This window comes from Seriola lalandi, unplaced genomic scaffold (genome assembly GCF_002814215.2).
Source record: "Seriola lalandi dorsalis isolate HSWRI2012SDOR001 ecotype SW California unplaced genomic scaffold, Sedor1 jcf7180002054544, whole genome shotgun sequence".
Taxonomy (NCBI): Eukaryota; Metazoa; Chordata; class Actinopteri; order Carangiformes; family Carangidae; genus Seriola; species Seriola lalandi.
In genome coordinates, this window is record NW_019525097.1 from 1569081 (window position 1) to 1585807 (window position 16727).

General features: G+C 43.6%; 1 protein-coding gene across 1 annotated transcript in view; it reads left to right on the top strand.

The window, feature by feature from the left end:
• Nucleotides 1-16727, top strand: part of tnfrsf21 (tumor necrosis factor receptor superfamily, member 21) — a 41852-nt gene that overhangs the window by 17475 nt on the left and 7650 nt on the right. The window contains exon 4 of the mRNA XM_023415035.2: nucleotides 9352-9617. Coding sequence (XP_023270803.1) covers nucleotides 9352-9617 — 266 coding nt within the window. The remainder of the gene's footprint in view (nucleotides 1-9351; nucleotides 9618-16727) is intronic.

Sequence of the window (16727 nt, forward strand, 5' to 3'; positions counted from 1 at the left end):
GGTTGTTGTTTGGTTGGCAAGGCACATTAGTGGGTCAATCGGGTGTCTTGCAGGGCGACAGAAAGATATACAGAGGGAAGGAAATGAAAAGAGAGAGAGAGTGAGAAGGTGCAGAAGCAACTGGCTGGTGAATAAATGGCTCATTTAGAAGAAGCAAAGCAAAGGCACTGGTGGAGACCAAAGCAGAGCTGAAAGAACAAACTTCAGTCGAATGCTAATAGTGATCTGTGTCTGCCGGGTGTAAATAAGCAACTGATTGTTGAAAGTTTGTCGTAACAACTTTATAAGGTGATAGCATGTCAGTGTTGTGTTTTCTGCCTGTTCTGCTGCCCTCAAGTGGCCAAAGGAAAAACAGGAAAAAGAAAAATGAAACAAACGGCGCTTTCATGTAATTTTTGGTGTAATTAAAATGGGTTCTCCAGTCATCTTTGATTTTCCCCCAAAAAAATGGCTTTAACTTAAAGCAATGCAAATAACCAAACTAATCAAACCATGAAGTGGGAAACTTGGCGGCATCTAGCAGCCTGTGCCCTGCAGATTAGATTTCAGCGAACACCTGGATTTTCTGGGTTCTAAGCAAATCTACTCTTACTTCCTCACTGAGAAATCTGGATCAGGACTGCCCCGCCCACGACTGCTGCTTGCTGCAGGTCGACAGGTGAGAGAGAGCAGAGAGTGTCAAGACGGATCAAACATCAGAGAGACGGATCAGAACGGTTAGCGTAGTTAGCATCTTTCATTTGTTTATGTTGTTTGTTAGCTTGTAACTGGCAGTGGCTGACACAGTGTTAGTGGTTGTGCTAATGCTAACTGTCTCTCTCTGCACTAACGAGGTTTCAGGTTTATTTAAGTCTTGTTTAAGTTCACAGATGGTATTTACATTAGACCACTATCACTGAACGAAGGATTAAAGCTGCAGCGCTGATGATTTGCTGCTTTTGTTATAAGCAACTGGGGTAAACAGTGTGTAACAGTTTTTACAGCATGAGTGCCTCAGCGCACAGTGTTTCCCCTGACAACCACAACTGTGCATTATATGAAAGAACTTCTATAATGATGCTTGTGTTTATGAAATTACTTTTTTTTTTCTTTATGCGTCAGAGATCATTTGTTCGGGAATAACTGCTGCCATTACAGATAAATATTTTTGGAAACGTGTGTAGAGATGTGTGGTTGTGTGTGTGTGTGTGTGTTCTCCTGATTGGGTGAGTAATCCTGCGCCCATGTGTATGTATTTACGTGGAGATTGTACGTATGCACATGCAACCCGAACAGGCATTTTACACTGCTATTTACTCTCTGGAACATAAAACAAAACAGCTTCTTAATCCTTCCAAGGTGCACGTCTGGCTCCCCTTGAAGGTTGTAATGCCCCTTTACTAGAGCAGTTAAAACACTCGGGCAATAAAGGAGAAAAGAAAGGGAAATGTCAAAGCACAGATCACACACATACAGTACTTGGCATTTGCTCAGAGCCGGTCAGGAAGTAGTGAAAAGTGCTACTTCTTCACAGCAGGACTAAATAGGGCTTTCCAGGGCCAAGGGTCAGAGTTTCATTGCACATGATCTGGAAGATTCATTTGTTTATCTTAAATAATAATAATAATAATAATGATGATGATAATAATGATACTGAACTTTATTTGTATAGCACCTTTCATACATAATTGCAGCTCAAAGTGATTTACAGAAGAGAAAGAAAGCAGCAGAGGACATAAGGGGCAATATAAGCTAATAAATAAAAGCGCAATAAAACAATATAAAACACATGAATGCAGCAGTCAAGTTAAATAAAAGGGAATCAGAAAAATGTTGTACAAAGGTTAGTTTGAGGATGCAATAAGCTGACTTTACTGTTATACCACCTTTGGCCTCATTTTTTGCACTCAGCACAAACAACAACAGCATCTGTGGCATTGGTATATCCAAGTGTGACACCACAAAGGCCCTCAGGGAGAGACTGTCCTCAAGGCTGCGCTCTTACAGCCATTTATTCATCTCATCAAGACACCGAAAAAAACTAGAGAATTGTTGAAGAGCGTTTAAAGAGGACGCAGCCTGAAAGGAGCGTAAATGACCGCAAGCTTTTTGTGCCGGTTTTGAGTGCGGCCACTTTCAGGACAGATATTACCACATTTGCCTTTTTAGACGTGTAACGACACCGAGGCAGCGCTAAGGCTGAGTGTCAAACGACATACACCAGACTCAGAGAAAAAAAATTCAAATTCACAGTAAGTGATTTGGACTTGCCCCAAAATGTAATGGGTTTGTCACTGGCGCATGGTCCATCCCTCCACCGAGTTCACAGCAAATCGGTTCATTAAAATCACAGATTCACGGGTTTAAAGTCTTATCAGATTCCAAAACACCACACACGTAAAGGTCAACGCACCGTGGCAACGTTGTACAGCACGCAAAAATAACACCCAGCCTATTGCAGATGCATTATGATATAGCCCTGTCCTATTTCCCATCATTCATGCATGTTCAAGCTTATACTTGTTCATGGTGTATTGTGTGGCCAGTGTTTGCCCAAAGGTGTGTAATGATGTGCGTCAGCAGGAATCTGTATCTGTAGGAGAAAATAGGGCAACAGAATGAGGATGGACTTTCTTAGTGCAAGTATTAAAATGTCTCCAAGTTGATTTTCACACTTCAGTGAAATGAATAAAAACCACTGGCAGCCTCGAAGGTCGTAAATCACTCCAGAACCTTGTTGTTCAGTACGCTGTTTACAGTTAATGGTCATAAACATGGAAAAACACCTATCACCATCACATAGAGGCTCGGCTGCGCTTCGTGTGGCCGCAGCCATATTATTTACAACATATATTTCCAAAGTAGGATGCAGATTGTAGAGGAAAACATGAAGGAAAACAACACTCTACCTGCCCACCATCATCTCTCGTTAAACATCCACACTGTTAATAATGCCAGGCTCCACATCCAAGCCCAGCAGGGAGCCACGTGTTAGAATATACTGCGCTGTGCAGTACCAGGGTGGGCCGGGGTAGCCTGCTCTCACTTCAGCCTGGGATTGATTGTGAAGAGCAGAGGTTGTGGAGGGGGGGGGGCGTTGTTGCCTGGTTGGAGGTATACAGCGCCTGTTGTGCTCCCGCACACATTTCACCAATTTAACATTGTGTTCCCAAATTGGACTGAACTTGAGAGAATACTATGTGATGTGATTAACAGAATGGTTTTTGTAAAGATGCTGACACACACAGCACCCTGCTTCACATCATGTTACACACAATAACTGGGTGCAGAGGTGAGACCACTTGTTGGATCCAGAGGGGTTTTTTGCTTTTTTTCTTCTTCACTTAACCATTTCTCATTTCAGAGTTTAATTAGAGCAGAACCTTGTTGTTGCTGTAGAATCAAGAGTGTGGAAATACTAAAGGCCATCATTAATTAGTTCTGTTCCTGAATAACCACATTTTTCTATTTCTTTGATGAGTTGGACACTTACATTTACTCGTTCGACACAGGCTTTTATCCAAAGCGACTTACAAGTGAGGCAACTCAGGTTCAGTGTCTTGTCCCGAGGACCGCCCTCCCTGCGATCAGTGGTCAACCTGCTCTTCCACCAGTGTGTCGAACACCTCAAAAGGCTAAAAAGACTCAAATTCAATCTGATACCGTTTGATTCCACGGCTCGACTTCGCCTCCCCCGACCTGCAAATATCTGCGACGCTAAACAGCTTTGTGTTTAGTTCCGATAACTGAATGTTAGCATGATGACACGCTAAGCTGCGGTGGCAACTACAGTAAACGTAACATAACAACACCTGCTTAACATTGGAATACTAATACACCTAGCATTGTTAGCTTAGCTGAGCTTCTAGCATGGTTGTAGACTTGTAGTCTTGTTGCTGGGTAACTGACTTCACATCCCGACACTCAGATTCTAAACTCTGGTTAAAAAATAAATAAATAAGTGATACGCGATATCAGATATTTATAATTCATTATGTCAAACAACAAAACAAAACATTTGAGGTTCTGAATAACTAAGATCATTTCTTACATTGTTGCTTTCAATAGGAAGAAGTTGCTCATTAAAGTCTTTAGCACTCAGAGCATCAGTGGCAACATGAGTGGCTAAGACGAGAAGCCCACGGGAGCTCTCTCTCTCTCTCTCTCTCTCTCTCGTTTCACAGGGCTGATGGAAAAGACAAAGTAATTAGTGTCACAACAGACGTCATTATCACCCGCACTGCCAAAAAAGATGAGACATTTTCAACACATAATGAGTCTCAGATGAGAAGCGACACTTTAGTGTTATTTTCCAAAACCACAAATGTCAACAAAAACTCATTATGTGCTGTAATACATGCCGAAATGACACTCGCCTCTAGTGACACACCTTCAGGATGGCTTAGTTTGTCCCTCCCAGGCTGTTATAGTTCCTATGACAGTGTGATATGTCAGTTTTCTATTAATACCAGCAACTAACAGCAAGTAGCTGATGTTTGACATTTCAAACTATTGCTGTTTGACATTTTAAGCGCTTACAAGGGACGAGTGAATACACGCAAACAAACACTCTACGCGGCTACTACCCTCGCAAATATAAACACATCTGCAGGCTGACACACCGAATCATCACGAGACTTATATAGGTCATTTAAACGTGGCCGGCTACCAGTGGCAGTGAGGCATGCAGAGCAGGGGGATTTCTTTTCTATCTGTGTGTGTGTGTGTGTGTGTGTGTGTGTGTGTGTGTGTTATGGCCGGAGAGGTGGATGAGAGTCGACAGGCCCTCGGCCCAGAAGGCTGGCACGCAAGTCCAGCTTCCCCTTCAGGATTCACGCAAGTTTATTAATCTTAAGCAGAAGTAGAGGACAGAGTGTGTGTGTGTGTGTGTGTGTGTTATTCTTACCTTTGAGTATTTAGTCAATTTGAAGAAAAAGGAAAATGAGGTCTAACAAAGCTGGTTCTCACTTCTGCAAAGCATTAGGGTTCATGTGAGGGTGCTGGGGTGGAGGAAGAGTGTATGGAGGATTGCACGCATGTAGTGTATTTTGCCTGTCAGGGTGTCTGTGTAAGCATGTGTGCAGGCTTCACGTGCATATTTATGCTCGGCCCTTCGGCCCGTGTGTGTTTGCATTTCTGTGTGTATACATTTGTGTGCACGCGAGAGTGCGTGTATGTGTGTGTGAAGCCTGGCTAACATCCATTTAATCTCTCTCGTCCAGTCTCTCTCAATCCTCCGGGATTTATGCACTTAGCATGTTTGCTACAGTAGACATTAATCAGGGATCAGCCTGATTATGGAATTAATCTGTGTTGATGCTCAGGAAGTTTAACAGCCGTGTAGTGCAAGACGGTAAAATATGGTTTGGTGAGTTCTACAAATCGTCCTCCCACCCCGCGGTAGTAGAAGACAGAAGCATGAGCGCATTATCGGGTTTAAAGAGAAAGATCGTCAAAGTGGGAAATGCACTTATTTGGTTTCTTTGCTGATTGAAACGATTGATGCCACTTTCTTATCTATACACAGAATAAGAAGCAACTGCCAGCAGCCAGCTGACTTAGCTTAGCACAAGTCACTTAGCAATTCTTTTTCAGATCATATCAAATCCATCTTAACAAAAAAGAAAATTACAATATACAGTACGTTACAAATATAAGTTCTACTTTTAAGTTTTATTTTTAAGACAAAATCCACCTCCTAGAAATTTGTATGGTAGGTTTTGTTTCCTTTAGACAGAACTAGACGAGCTGTTTCCACCACTTTCCAGCCTCTGTGCTAAGTTAGGCTAAGCTAACATGCTGCTGATGGTGGCTTCATAATTACCACACCAGACACGAGAGCGGTACCGTTCTTCTCATATAACTCTAAATTAAAAAATGAGCATATTTTACCAAAATGTTTAACTTTCCCTTAAGGCGCGACCGCCACATAATTTAGTTCCGCAAAAACCTCTAAGAAAAGAGAAGACACGTGTAGCATCATGCTAACTCCCGAAGACAGTTCAGCGTAAGGAATAACTGGAGGTCCTGCTCATAATTCAAACAAGTTATGGTGGATATGTGAAATCAACATCATGAAAATATCTATATATACAGGAACAGGTGACATGCCGTAGTTGATGCAATGATTTGGTCCTTCATCAAACACATATTTCATAGATACATAGAGTTCATCTAGATACTGTAGATACAATCAGAGGACCAGGAAAAAAGGAGGTAAGGTGGTGAATGAAAAATGTTGACGAAACACACAAAATAAAAACCTTCAGGTATTAGGTTAACAGATGCCTCTTGACCTAGTTGTTCATGTACATCACCATGATTTTACTTCCTAAATACTCCAGAGACACGGACATCTTTTCCTGTCATGTCAAACCCTGCTGCATGCATATCAAACATGTCGTCATCATCATCATCATCATCATCATTCAACCATTTCTGATGAAAACCTGTGCATGTTAATAATAAAAGCACAGGGTGATGCACACACATGAAGACATGTGCCCATCAGCACTGCATTTTCTATGTTAAACAAAACAAGGGGGGGGGCTCTATATTTTCGAATGGCAAACAGATGAGTCAGCATTTATATTTCTATCCGAGTCACTGTCAAGTCACATTACAGTCTGAAGGGAAGTGGAGCGGAGAGAGTCTGAACGGGCAGTAGGATGTTTGAGGGGGAGAGGCTGCTTGTGAAAAATCAATATTCATGGCTAAAGACGTTTCACAAGAGAAATCAAGGACAATGTGAAGTGTGACGCTGTCTGAGATGCATTTATTTACCGTGACACACAGTTTAAATGCCAATAGAGAAATTAAGTCTCGAAGCCAATTCGAGAAAACGCTCTGTAATTTCTATGACAACTTGCTCTGGTAATTAGCTACTTCTCTGACAGCCGCCCGCACGGCTGTGACTGATATTAGCTGACGAGCAATAACAATCCAGGCCATGTGTGCATCTCTAGAAACTCCAGCTCAAGATGCACAGTTTCGACTGTTGTTCCGTGGAGATTCGTCAGGGTAACTAGCACATGACTATAGCGTGAACCCTTAAAAAATGATTCATGAGCGAAATGCGATGCTGCCCATGTTGTGGTATTTCCCCAGTTAGACTCAGCCGGTATGAGCATCAGATAAATAACAACAACAAGCGTTGACAGGTCCATCAGTCCATCAGGCTTAGAAAAGACTTGTAAAGTATTTGTTTTGACTGCTCCCCATAAAATCTTTGACCTCTTGTACTGGTTACTCAACGTAACACCCGTGAGTCCATGTGACTTCTGTTTTTTTAAGGTCTGCTTTTTCTTGAGAGCCGAACACGAAATGTCAAAAAGAGCGAAAAACGTGCTAATTAAGCATTGCTAATAAACGTACGCTGTAGCGCTGGGATCGTTGAGCTCTCCTCCATGTGAGTCTGTTTATAAGATAGACCGCTGCTCGAGAGATTCGGAGATGATAAATCTCCACGCAGCTTATTCTTTCCTCTATTCGATGAGAACGAGATCAAGCCCGACGTGTTTGGTGTTTGGTATCCGAACCTTCTCTTACCGGAGCGGTAACGGCTCAACAGCTGTCTGTACTCAAGATGAATGGCCGTGCGTTTCACCGCTGCCAACTGCACAGCAGGTGTGTGTCTACATACTAAAATAAGTCGTCGCTCCAGCTGATCCGGGGGACATCCGAGACGAGATGGCGCGACCTACTGTCTCTTGGATCATGCTGTGTGTTTGCGTGTGTAATCCTGAGCATGTGTGAGGTGTCGGTTAAGAGGTGGACCTGTTGCACTTTCCTGGATTGCTGGAGCTTGTGGAGCGCCACTGGTGTCAGGACTCAGTTGGACAACCTGGTGACGGAAACTGAATGTGGTACAGTTGAAGCAAAAGAGCGTCTGAAGGAATCCTGTGATTTCAGTCGTCCAAGTCATTCTCATTATGATCAAACATTAACAGCTGCCACAAATCTCAAGTCATGGGATCATCAGCAGGATACATCCTCTGGGCACCACGGATAAACCTTCCACACCATCCAGTAGGTCTGTTCAGGCTGGACCTCAGCGCCGGACGGTGCAGCAGAGGCCAGAATCTTGATTTTTCTCGCCCCTGTTTTGGGTCAAGCTCCACTTTTGATCATCATAAGCATGAACCCCTCCTGGGACTTACAGTGTCAACAAGGGGTTTCCAAGCAAGCGGAGCTACAGATGGAGAAGCTCCACTGTGACTAATGAAACTCGCTGGAGGCTTCTTAACTCCATGGCCCCAGTTCAGGTTCTGACAATACGTTTATAGTCTCATGGGAAACCCGATAGCTTGGGCGCAAATGCCCTCAGCAGCGAGTGATTCCCGCTCCTGTCTGTCCTTGTGTTTCCTGTCTGTCTTCACTGTCCTATCAAATAAAGGCATCAAAGGCCCCCCCCCCCCAAAAAAAAAAAAAAGTTTAGTTTCCAAGCCCAAGCCTTGATAACTTGACCTTGACAGTTTTTTGCTCAGACTTCTCCAGAGTCACCAAAGCTGTTATACAACTGTTTTCACTGGCAGAGTACAACTTCTTCACCTTACTTGACTTTGACATGTAAAATTAATGGAGTGGCCTTTTTAAATAATACACAGACCACCTTGCACATACAGTTTCTCTAGACCAGAGCTTTCTAAACTTAGAACTTTAAAAATAGTTGTGCTTCCAGCCAGATGTCACAGAGTAGTTCCAGCAAAAAGTGATTTTGACTCCTGAAGAGGTCGAATCATCCAGTGTTTCACAAGAAACAATCAAAAATTTAGGAAAAGTCTCTAAAATACATTATTCTGTGCAGACTAACTATATTTTGTCTTCTTCCCTGCCCTGTACATCATCGACTCAGGTTTATCTTGCAACCCCTTATTACCAGTGTCCTAGATGATGTGCTATGATGTGCACACTGGATGAGGTGAAACTTTATTAGAGTTAGAATTAGAAAGCTTTTATAGTCGTTGTAAACTCTGAATACAATGAAATTAGAAATGCTACAAGAGACGAGCAGAAAACCAAAAAAGACAAGACACAGATTCTTTATAATAAGACAGGCCGTGGATGTCCCTGTTTTAATGTTGCGGCTGACGGGTGTGCAGATGTTCAGGGTAACCGACAGAACAAGAACAACGTGTGTGTTGTATGGAGCATGGCGCTGGGGCTCAGTTAGTTTGAAATGAGGTTATTCTTCTGCTGCTGCATCCTGTTAACACAGGTTACAGCCGCTGGCCTACAGTCTTCAATTAAGAGGAAATACAGCAATCATGAGAGTCTCGTTGTCTTTTCTTTTTTCGCAATGAATGGTTTATTAGTGGTTAAAAAAAATGATGACAAACCCACTTTTCTCTCTCTCTCTCTCTTTCTGCTCAGGGGTGGATATCCTGAAGCTGGTGGCGGCCCACGTGGGCACCCAGTGGATCGACATCTATCAGTCGCTGGCCAACGCCACGGAGCGCGAGGTGGCGGCCTTCTCCAACGGCTACTCGTCGGATCACGAGCGGGCGTACGCGGCGCTGCAGCACTGGACCATCCGGGACAGCGACGCCAACCTGGCCAAGCTGATCAACGCCCTGCACCGACAGCGGCGCATCGACGTGGTGGAGAAGATCCGCTGCGTCATGGAGGATAACCCACAGGTAGGAAGGGATGGATGGATGGTGGATGTACGTGTGCACTGTTGGGAACGAGGTTACCAGGGTTATTCAGAGGTGCATCATGAGAATGACTGCGACCTTTCCTGTCTTTACATATTTTCCATCTGCAGATCTGTCAACATCACTGGCACAAGCTGTAGTACACTCTGTTCCCTGCATCCCTCTCTCACTGAAATCTAATCTGCGAGGAAAGCTTTCTGGTGTGTCCCTCTGAAGCCAGTCCCTGTGGTTCAGCTGCATTCCTTACATTAAAGAAACAGCTCACTTCAGGAGGATGATTTGATGTTTAAACAGTGATTACACTCACTGTTGCAGCTTCTCTCTGCGCACTAAAGAGTTTTGGAAAATGCTTGTTTGGATAAGTGAGTTATGGAGGGAGGAAATGGTGCGACTTTGGATCAGATTTCTATCCCTTTGAGGTCTGAGTAAGTTTTCAGACGTGCTCCTGACTGCAGAGCAGAGTGGGAACTGTGGCCACTAGATGGCAGCACAATGGGCCTTCAACTTGTTTATTCGGCTGTTATTCTGTCGGCTGAGATGTATGAGATTGGACTAAGATGTTTTCAGAGATATGGATCTAAAATTCAGTGTGTGTAATCTTCTAATGCATTATGGGTATACAGTTCCTGCAAAATCAATGGTAACTGCTAATTGATTAAAAGAGCAAACAATATCTGTTTTTGGCTTATTTTACCAAAGAAAAGAAAGAGCACAAAACTATCGCTGGTGCTCAGACGAAGCTGCTGTTTCTTTACGTTTCAAACTGATGCCAAAATGTCAGTTTGCGTGGCTTCATGAAAGTACAGAGAAAAATAAAAAAAGGAGACAGTGATTACATACGATACTTGAAATGTCACTATGAAACAATAACGTACAGCTGTACAGAGAACGAGTGGTTGGCGTCAAAAAAAGAAAGTAAGGGTCAATAACTTGAGTTTATCAGTGACAGTGGTCGACCACAAACCACTTGTGTTCAGTGTTGCACGGGCACTAAAAACAAAGAGATATACTGCCTCCGCCTTCCCTTGTCCACCTTCTTCTAATAAAGTGCATCTATAGGGGCCGATCTGTTTTCACGGTGCAGCTCAGGTTCACAAACGCGACCCTGATACTGTCTCATTTTCAGCCCCTCAAACGTGCACAGACGCTGACATGAACGCAGCCCGGTCGGTGACTGTGATTCAGTGAGGACCTCGCACGTCTCGCCTCACTCCACCGGCCCCTCGCGACCTACCCGGTCTCAGTCTCATGCTGTAATCTCCTAAGAACACGCACACGAAAAAGAAAACCATAAGCTCTGGATCCTTCATCACCATCCACTCTCCTCCGTCTTCCTCTTTCTTCTTCTCCTCCAACTCTCCGGAGATTCATATCAAGTTAATGCTCCTGACCGCACTCTTCAAGGTCAGTGCTGCCAACTCTGTCCGCAAAGTTTTCTGTACGAAACAACAACAGCAGATACATTTTTTTGTATGAAACACAATAGTTGGCTGCGCTAGTGCTGCACAGTTGGAGCCTTGTTGAGGACGCCAGCCGCCGTCTGAGTTCTACGTCTCAACTGGTTGTAATTCAGCCTTTCATCACAGCTTAATTATCAGCAGACGATCTCCACGATCTTCCTCTCTCATTGGATCGATGGTGGATAAGATAACAGATAATAAAACTGGAAGACATTGTGACCTTATGGAGACGTCGGTGTGTTGGCAGCAGCTGTGTTGCGTGTTGGCAAGAGTGCGGACGCTCCTACAAAAACACGATGTCGTGTACTTGTGATCTGGGGCGGTTTTTCATGGCAGATCCCTGATTCTCTCAGGTTGGTTTTTGAAGAACTTGCCAGAGTCCCGACCTCAACCCCATCTAGCACATCGTGGATGAACTGGAACAGCTAGGTGTTGTGTCTCGTAATGAGTGAGGATGACTCACTGCGTTATTCTGGGCGCTGCTCAGAGCCCTAAGCCACAACACACCGTGATGTTACACATAGCACTTTTCTTTGCTACAGTTTGCCCACTCTTCCAGTCTTCAGAGCACCCCCCCCCCCCCCCCCCCCCCCCCAAAATACCAACTGCAGCAGGAGCCATCAATAAGAGACCTCGATACCCGTTTATTTGTAGGTCAACATCGAGTCTCTGATCTACACTGCAAGTGCACTTTCTGTCATGCATCGCATATTTTATGTTGCAGATGGAGATGAGAAGATCATGTGAACAGCTTAGATAGAGATAAACCTAAAAGCATGTGTGGGAATCAGACTAAGATAAGATCAGGCTGAGGACGGCTGAACACGGCTGTAGGGAAACAATAATGAATTTGTGTCGCAAAAAACATCCTTTCAAAAAAAAAAAAAGGTCAAGGTCACTGTCGTATGTTCTGGCTCATTTCACAGCAGCTCAATGTGACTCACATATTGGAGGCATGTCGATACATGTGTTACATAAGGGGCAATATATGACATTGGGCATTGAACGCACAGTGGAAGATCACGGTATCGATGCTGCTCCCGCTGGAACAACAGAGCGTCAGCTGTCTGATGGACGTCTCTATTTTTATCTGAGCTGCTGCCGCGGAGCTGAAACCAGACAGAAAGAGTGACAGAGGTGGTTCCCTCCTCGCTGTGAGCTGCAGCATCCTCCGAGGGAGGGAGTTCAGACAAACACATCAAGAATATACAGACGCTGCTAACATATAGTATATATGTAGTGTATGTTTTACTTTGTGGTTCAAATACTGCAATATATATATATATATATATATATATATCATTAACACTGAAAAATCTCCTTCATCTACAAAAAACATTACTCATAATATTATAGTCATTTTTAAAGATGTTTTATTCATGTATGAAATTAATGCTTAATAGAGACAAATCTGTAGCTGGCCCAGGGCATCAGTATGTACAAAGAGGTGATTTAATAGCAGCCGTGCTGTTTCCCTTCCATAAGTCTCCTCTGTGTGGCTCATGAACGCATCGTGTCAGAGACTGCAGCAGATGGAGCTGACTTCCTGAGGGAGGAGTGTAAGAGAGAATCAGCAAAGGGGAAAGATGGTGATTTTTTTTTTGCTGTTCTGTCTTTACTGTTTATCAACCAGGATGTCTGCAAAGTTATGTTGAAGTCAGAGAAAGGCTCAGGAGCGACGCAGCCCACCTCATGACCAATATTCAGCCTGATAACTCACATGGATTGTGATGTATGCACATGAGCAATGCTGATATATGGTGTTTAGTCGGTGATGTCATCGCTCCCCACATGGACGCACCGAGCTGAACACAGCAGGGACCGGGGAGTGACGATAACAACTTCCTCCTAGGTGGAAAATGTTGAACTAACTCGGAGGCTTATCTTCATACATGTTCTAGTTAGACCTTGGTATAAAAAGAGGGAACGTAAAGGTACTATTGTCACTGTAGAGCAACTATGGAATTACTTTGAAAACCCTCCGTCTCATGTAGAGAGGAAGGATACACATGCATGCGCCTGCTGTCGGCCATGTTTGGTTTCTAACGCTGCAGCACGCAGTTGCTTTTCAATGACATATAATTCCTTGCTAATATTTGTTGCTGCCAAATTAGTTTTGCAGTAGTTACGGTTAAAGTTAAGGTGCTGTGAAGTGTGCAGCTGAAGTGTAGTTACTTAAGCTCAACTGAGCAAATGTTGAACACTGCTGCCTCAATTAGGAATTGAGAGAACTGTTCTCCCGCCAGAGTTTTAAGTCCCAAGAGCACAAATTCAAACTTGGTGCCCTCATTACTGAGAGAGATTTATCTTCACCTGTCTGTGGTGGATGGCAAAACATGATTTGAAACCGTGTTAAGTATCTTTTTATTTGAAAGGTTGCTGATACTCTTACTGGGCCGAAGCACAAAAGAACAAAACAAAAAAACAGCTGTTATCTGTTGATGGGAATGTTTAGGATTGTTTAGGATTGCAATACCGATGACTCAGCGATTACTGAGAACGCTGAGATTTCTGGCACTAAAAAGTTAATTTCACTCTGTTTTGGAACAAGAAGTGCTCTGCTAATTGGACTAAGAGGATGGCCCGAGACCAACAGCTGAAGGCTGTCAGCTCCTGAGTTATGGTATGAGTGTGTGTGGCTTTGTGAGGGGAAGCAGTGAGGAAGCCGGCTGTCTAATCTTTCTGGTGGAAACAGTACAGACAGAAAGGCTATTCATCGTAGGGAAGCCTGGGTCGATGTGCTTTTCCTGCTGTGACAGATTCAATAATAATTCCTCTTTATTATTGGGTTTTTATCTTGGCCGTCATTCTTATAGGTAATGATAAAGTTGTACTCACCAAGATAATTGCTGAAATCTGGGAAGGCATCTATTAAAAGAAGTTTAATGAGGCACGAGTTCGGCGAACCAAAGGATTGGTTTTACATGAGTGTCAGGGTGAGCCAAAGTTATTTGGAAGAGGAAGAAAGTGAAGGAGTAAAATTTTGACAAAAACATCCTTTCAGGTTAAAAGCGTGCTGGAGCTTTTTCCAGCATGGACTGAAGTGAAAGAAAGCATGCGAGCTCTGCATCAGTGGAATGATTTGGCCTCAAACCTACGTGACAATGGACGTCCTGAAGTTTAAAGTATAATGCAAAGAAATATCTATAACAGACCGGTGTCACACATTGGAAAAACATGACTGAGGCTTCACTTATAATTGTCTGCAGATGCGTACACGGACAGCTGGTGGACACGCAGCTCTGATTCCACTTGGAGGACACTTTCCAGACATGCGCAGTAGAGTGTCGTCTACGTAAACCGCACGCGCGCACTACGAGTCAAATCAAAAATGGCCTCCCTTTCACACAGCCTCGTTTCAAACTCGGCGTCCGTGTTTGTTTCCCAGGGCACGCGCGCACTCGGTAACTTTGTAGCATACTGGAACAAATTGGTGTGTACGTGGACGTCCGCACCAGAGCCTCGCGTGCAAACTCCGATGACGAAATTTTACGTCATGCGGAAATAGCGTAACCTTGCTGCAGATTCTTAGTCTTAGCTCTGTGACGCTGTACTCAAGCTCAGAGCAGCGAGCTAACATGCTCACAATGATTATAGGCACAAGGAGGCTGATGGGAATGTCATTCATTTTAAACAATTCTTACACCCATGATCTTAAATAGATGGGTGGAGCATTATCTGTTTGAGATCATGGTGGTAAGAACTGTTTAAAATACGTCTGACGAAGGTTTGGAGAGACCGAAACGGTCGGATGAGCCATAAATTGTGATGCTGAGCAGGAGCAGTGTGTGTGATAATCTTCTTTTCGAGACTAAAAACACACGAGAAGAAGAGTCAGGAAGACATACAGCCAGTGAACGTGTGTGATTTGTTTTTAGAAATATGCTGCAGCAATAAATTCTTTATCGTATTAAATGCAGATTCACTCAGTATATTTCCTCTGTGAGGTCTGCAGATTACCATCTGACTGTTTGGGGCCAACTGGAGATGTTATTTTTAACCTCCTCGGTTTTTATTTTGAAAAATTGGCAGGAAAAGTAAAAAGGGAAATCACATATTAGCGAAATGCTTTTATGGATACTTATTGAAATATGAAGTAGTCTGCCACACGAGAAGCTGAAGAATCAGCTCTTTGTTATGTGTATATTACAATAAAACACACACACACACACAGACTGACATCTTTACAGTAGTCATGTTTCCCTTCGTGCCACAGTGATGCACAGTCAAATGCAATTTCTGCCTTAATTGGGTGTTTACGATTCAGGTCCCATTAGACGCCTTTCAGTCGTTTCCATAACGAGCCCCATAAGATAATAAAATGAAACCACATCCATTACTTTGTGGGGGGGGGGGGACACGACAGAGATTTCCCAGAAACTGCACTGCTTCTTTTTTAAAGGTAATTCAGGGAGATTATCTGCATGTGTTTGTGAGTGTATCTGACATTAAGCGTGCTGTAACGCAGTCTGGGAGCTGGCGTTTCCACCGAGGAGATACTTTGAATGTCACAGATGAAGTAGGTAAAGGCTGGATGTGCGGTGACATCAAACAGCTTCTAACAGTGAGACTGGGCTCGGCTCCTTTCTTAGCTGCATCTTATTTAATAGCTCGTCTGTTTGGGGAGTTATTACAGCTGAGCGAGACTCTTTGCTGTAACATTTTTGATCTAATTAATCAAAGTAGCCCCAGTGTGTGTTTCTGTCCCCTGTGTCCTTCATGCTGCTGAAATCTGCCAACTCTGCCAGCGAGGCAGGCTGGCTCAGTCTGTGTGTGTATGTGTGTGTGTGTGTGTGTGTGTGTGTGTGTGTGTACATATGAGTGTTGGACTGCATGCCCACTGTGTGTGTGTGTGTGTGTGTGTGTGTAAGCCCCTGTCCCCAACAGGCCCTTGTGCTGACAATTCAGCCTGATCCTTTTCTTTCTTTCACTGTCTCTGTCTCTCTCTCTCTCACACACACACACACACACACACACACACACACACACACACACACACACACCTTAGCCTGGGAACGGCCATACTGTTCTTCCGTATACTGAGCCTGGCACTCCGGCTCCATCCTCAGCAGCTCCTCGCATCTGCCAGCAGAGAGAAATCAGATTCCATGTGGTCTGAGGCGCTTTCAGATAAAGTGCTCTATCTGTGTGGGCAGGGCTTTTCACAAAGCAGTGGGCTGATAATGTTTGTTGCTGCAGTGTAATTTAGTTTATACGGCCTGTACATCATGCATGCAGTTCACTCATTTAATGGCATCAAGTAAGACGACACACATCACACATCAAAGGTTATTAAGCTGCACAACAGATAGAGTTACTTTGAACATCTAGATGTAAAAGCGATGGTAATTTTCTGACAGTTGGAGAACTTCTAAGACATGAATGTGCATGAAACTCTAAAGATTATCCACATTATCCAAAATATCTCTTTCTTTTATGAAAAATTAGGCACAGAGAGCACAGGGAGGAGAGTTAATCACCCTACCACAAAGCTTTTCTCTAAGAAAGCTTCAGTTTCTGTCATGGGCTGCACTGATGGTGAACACACATCAGTTCTCTGATACAGTGTTCTTTCCCAAAACTTCCCATGCAAATTGTTCAAAATTTTTGCTGCATTTTTGATTTGCACCTC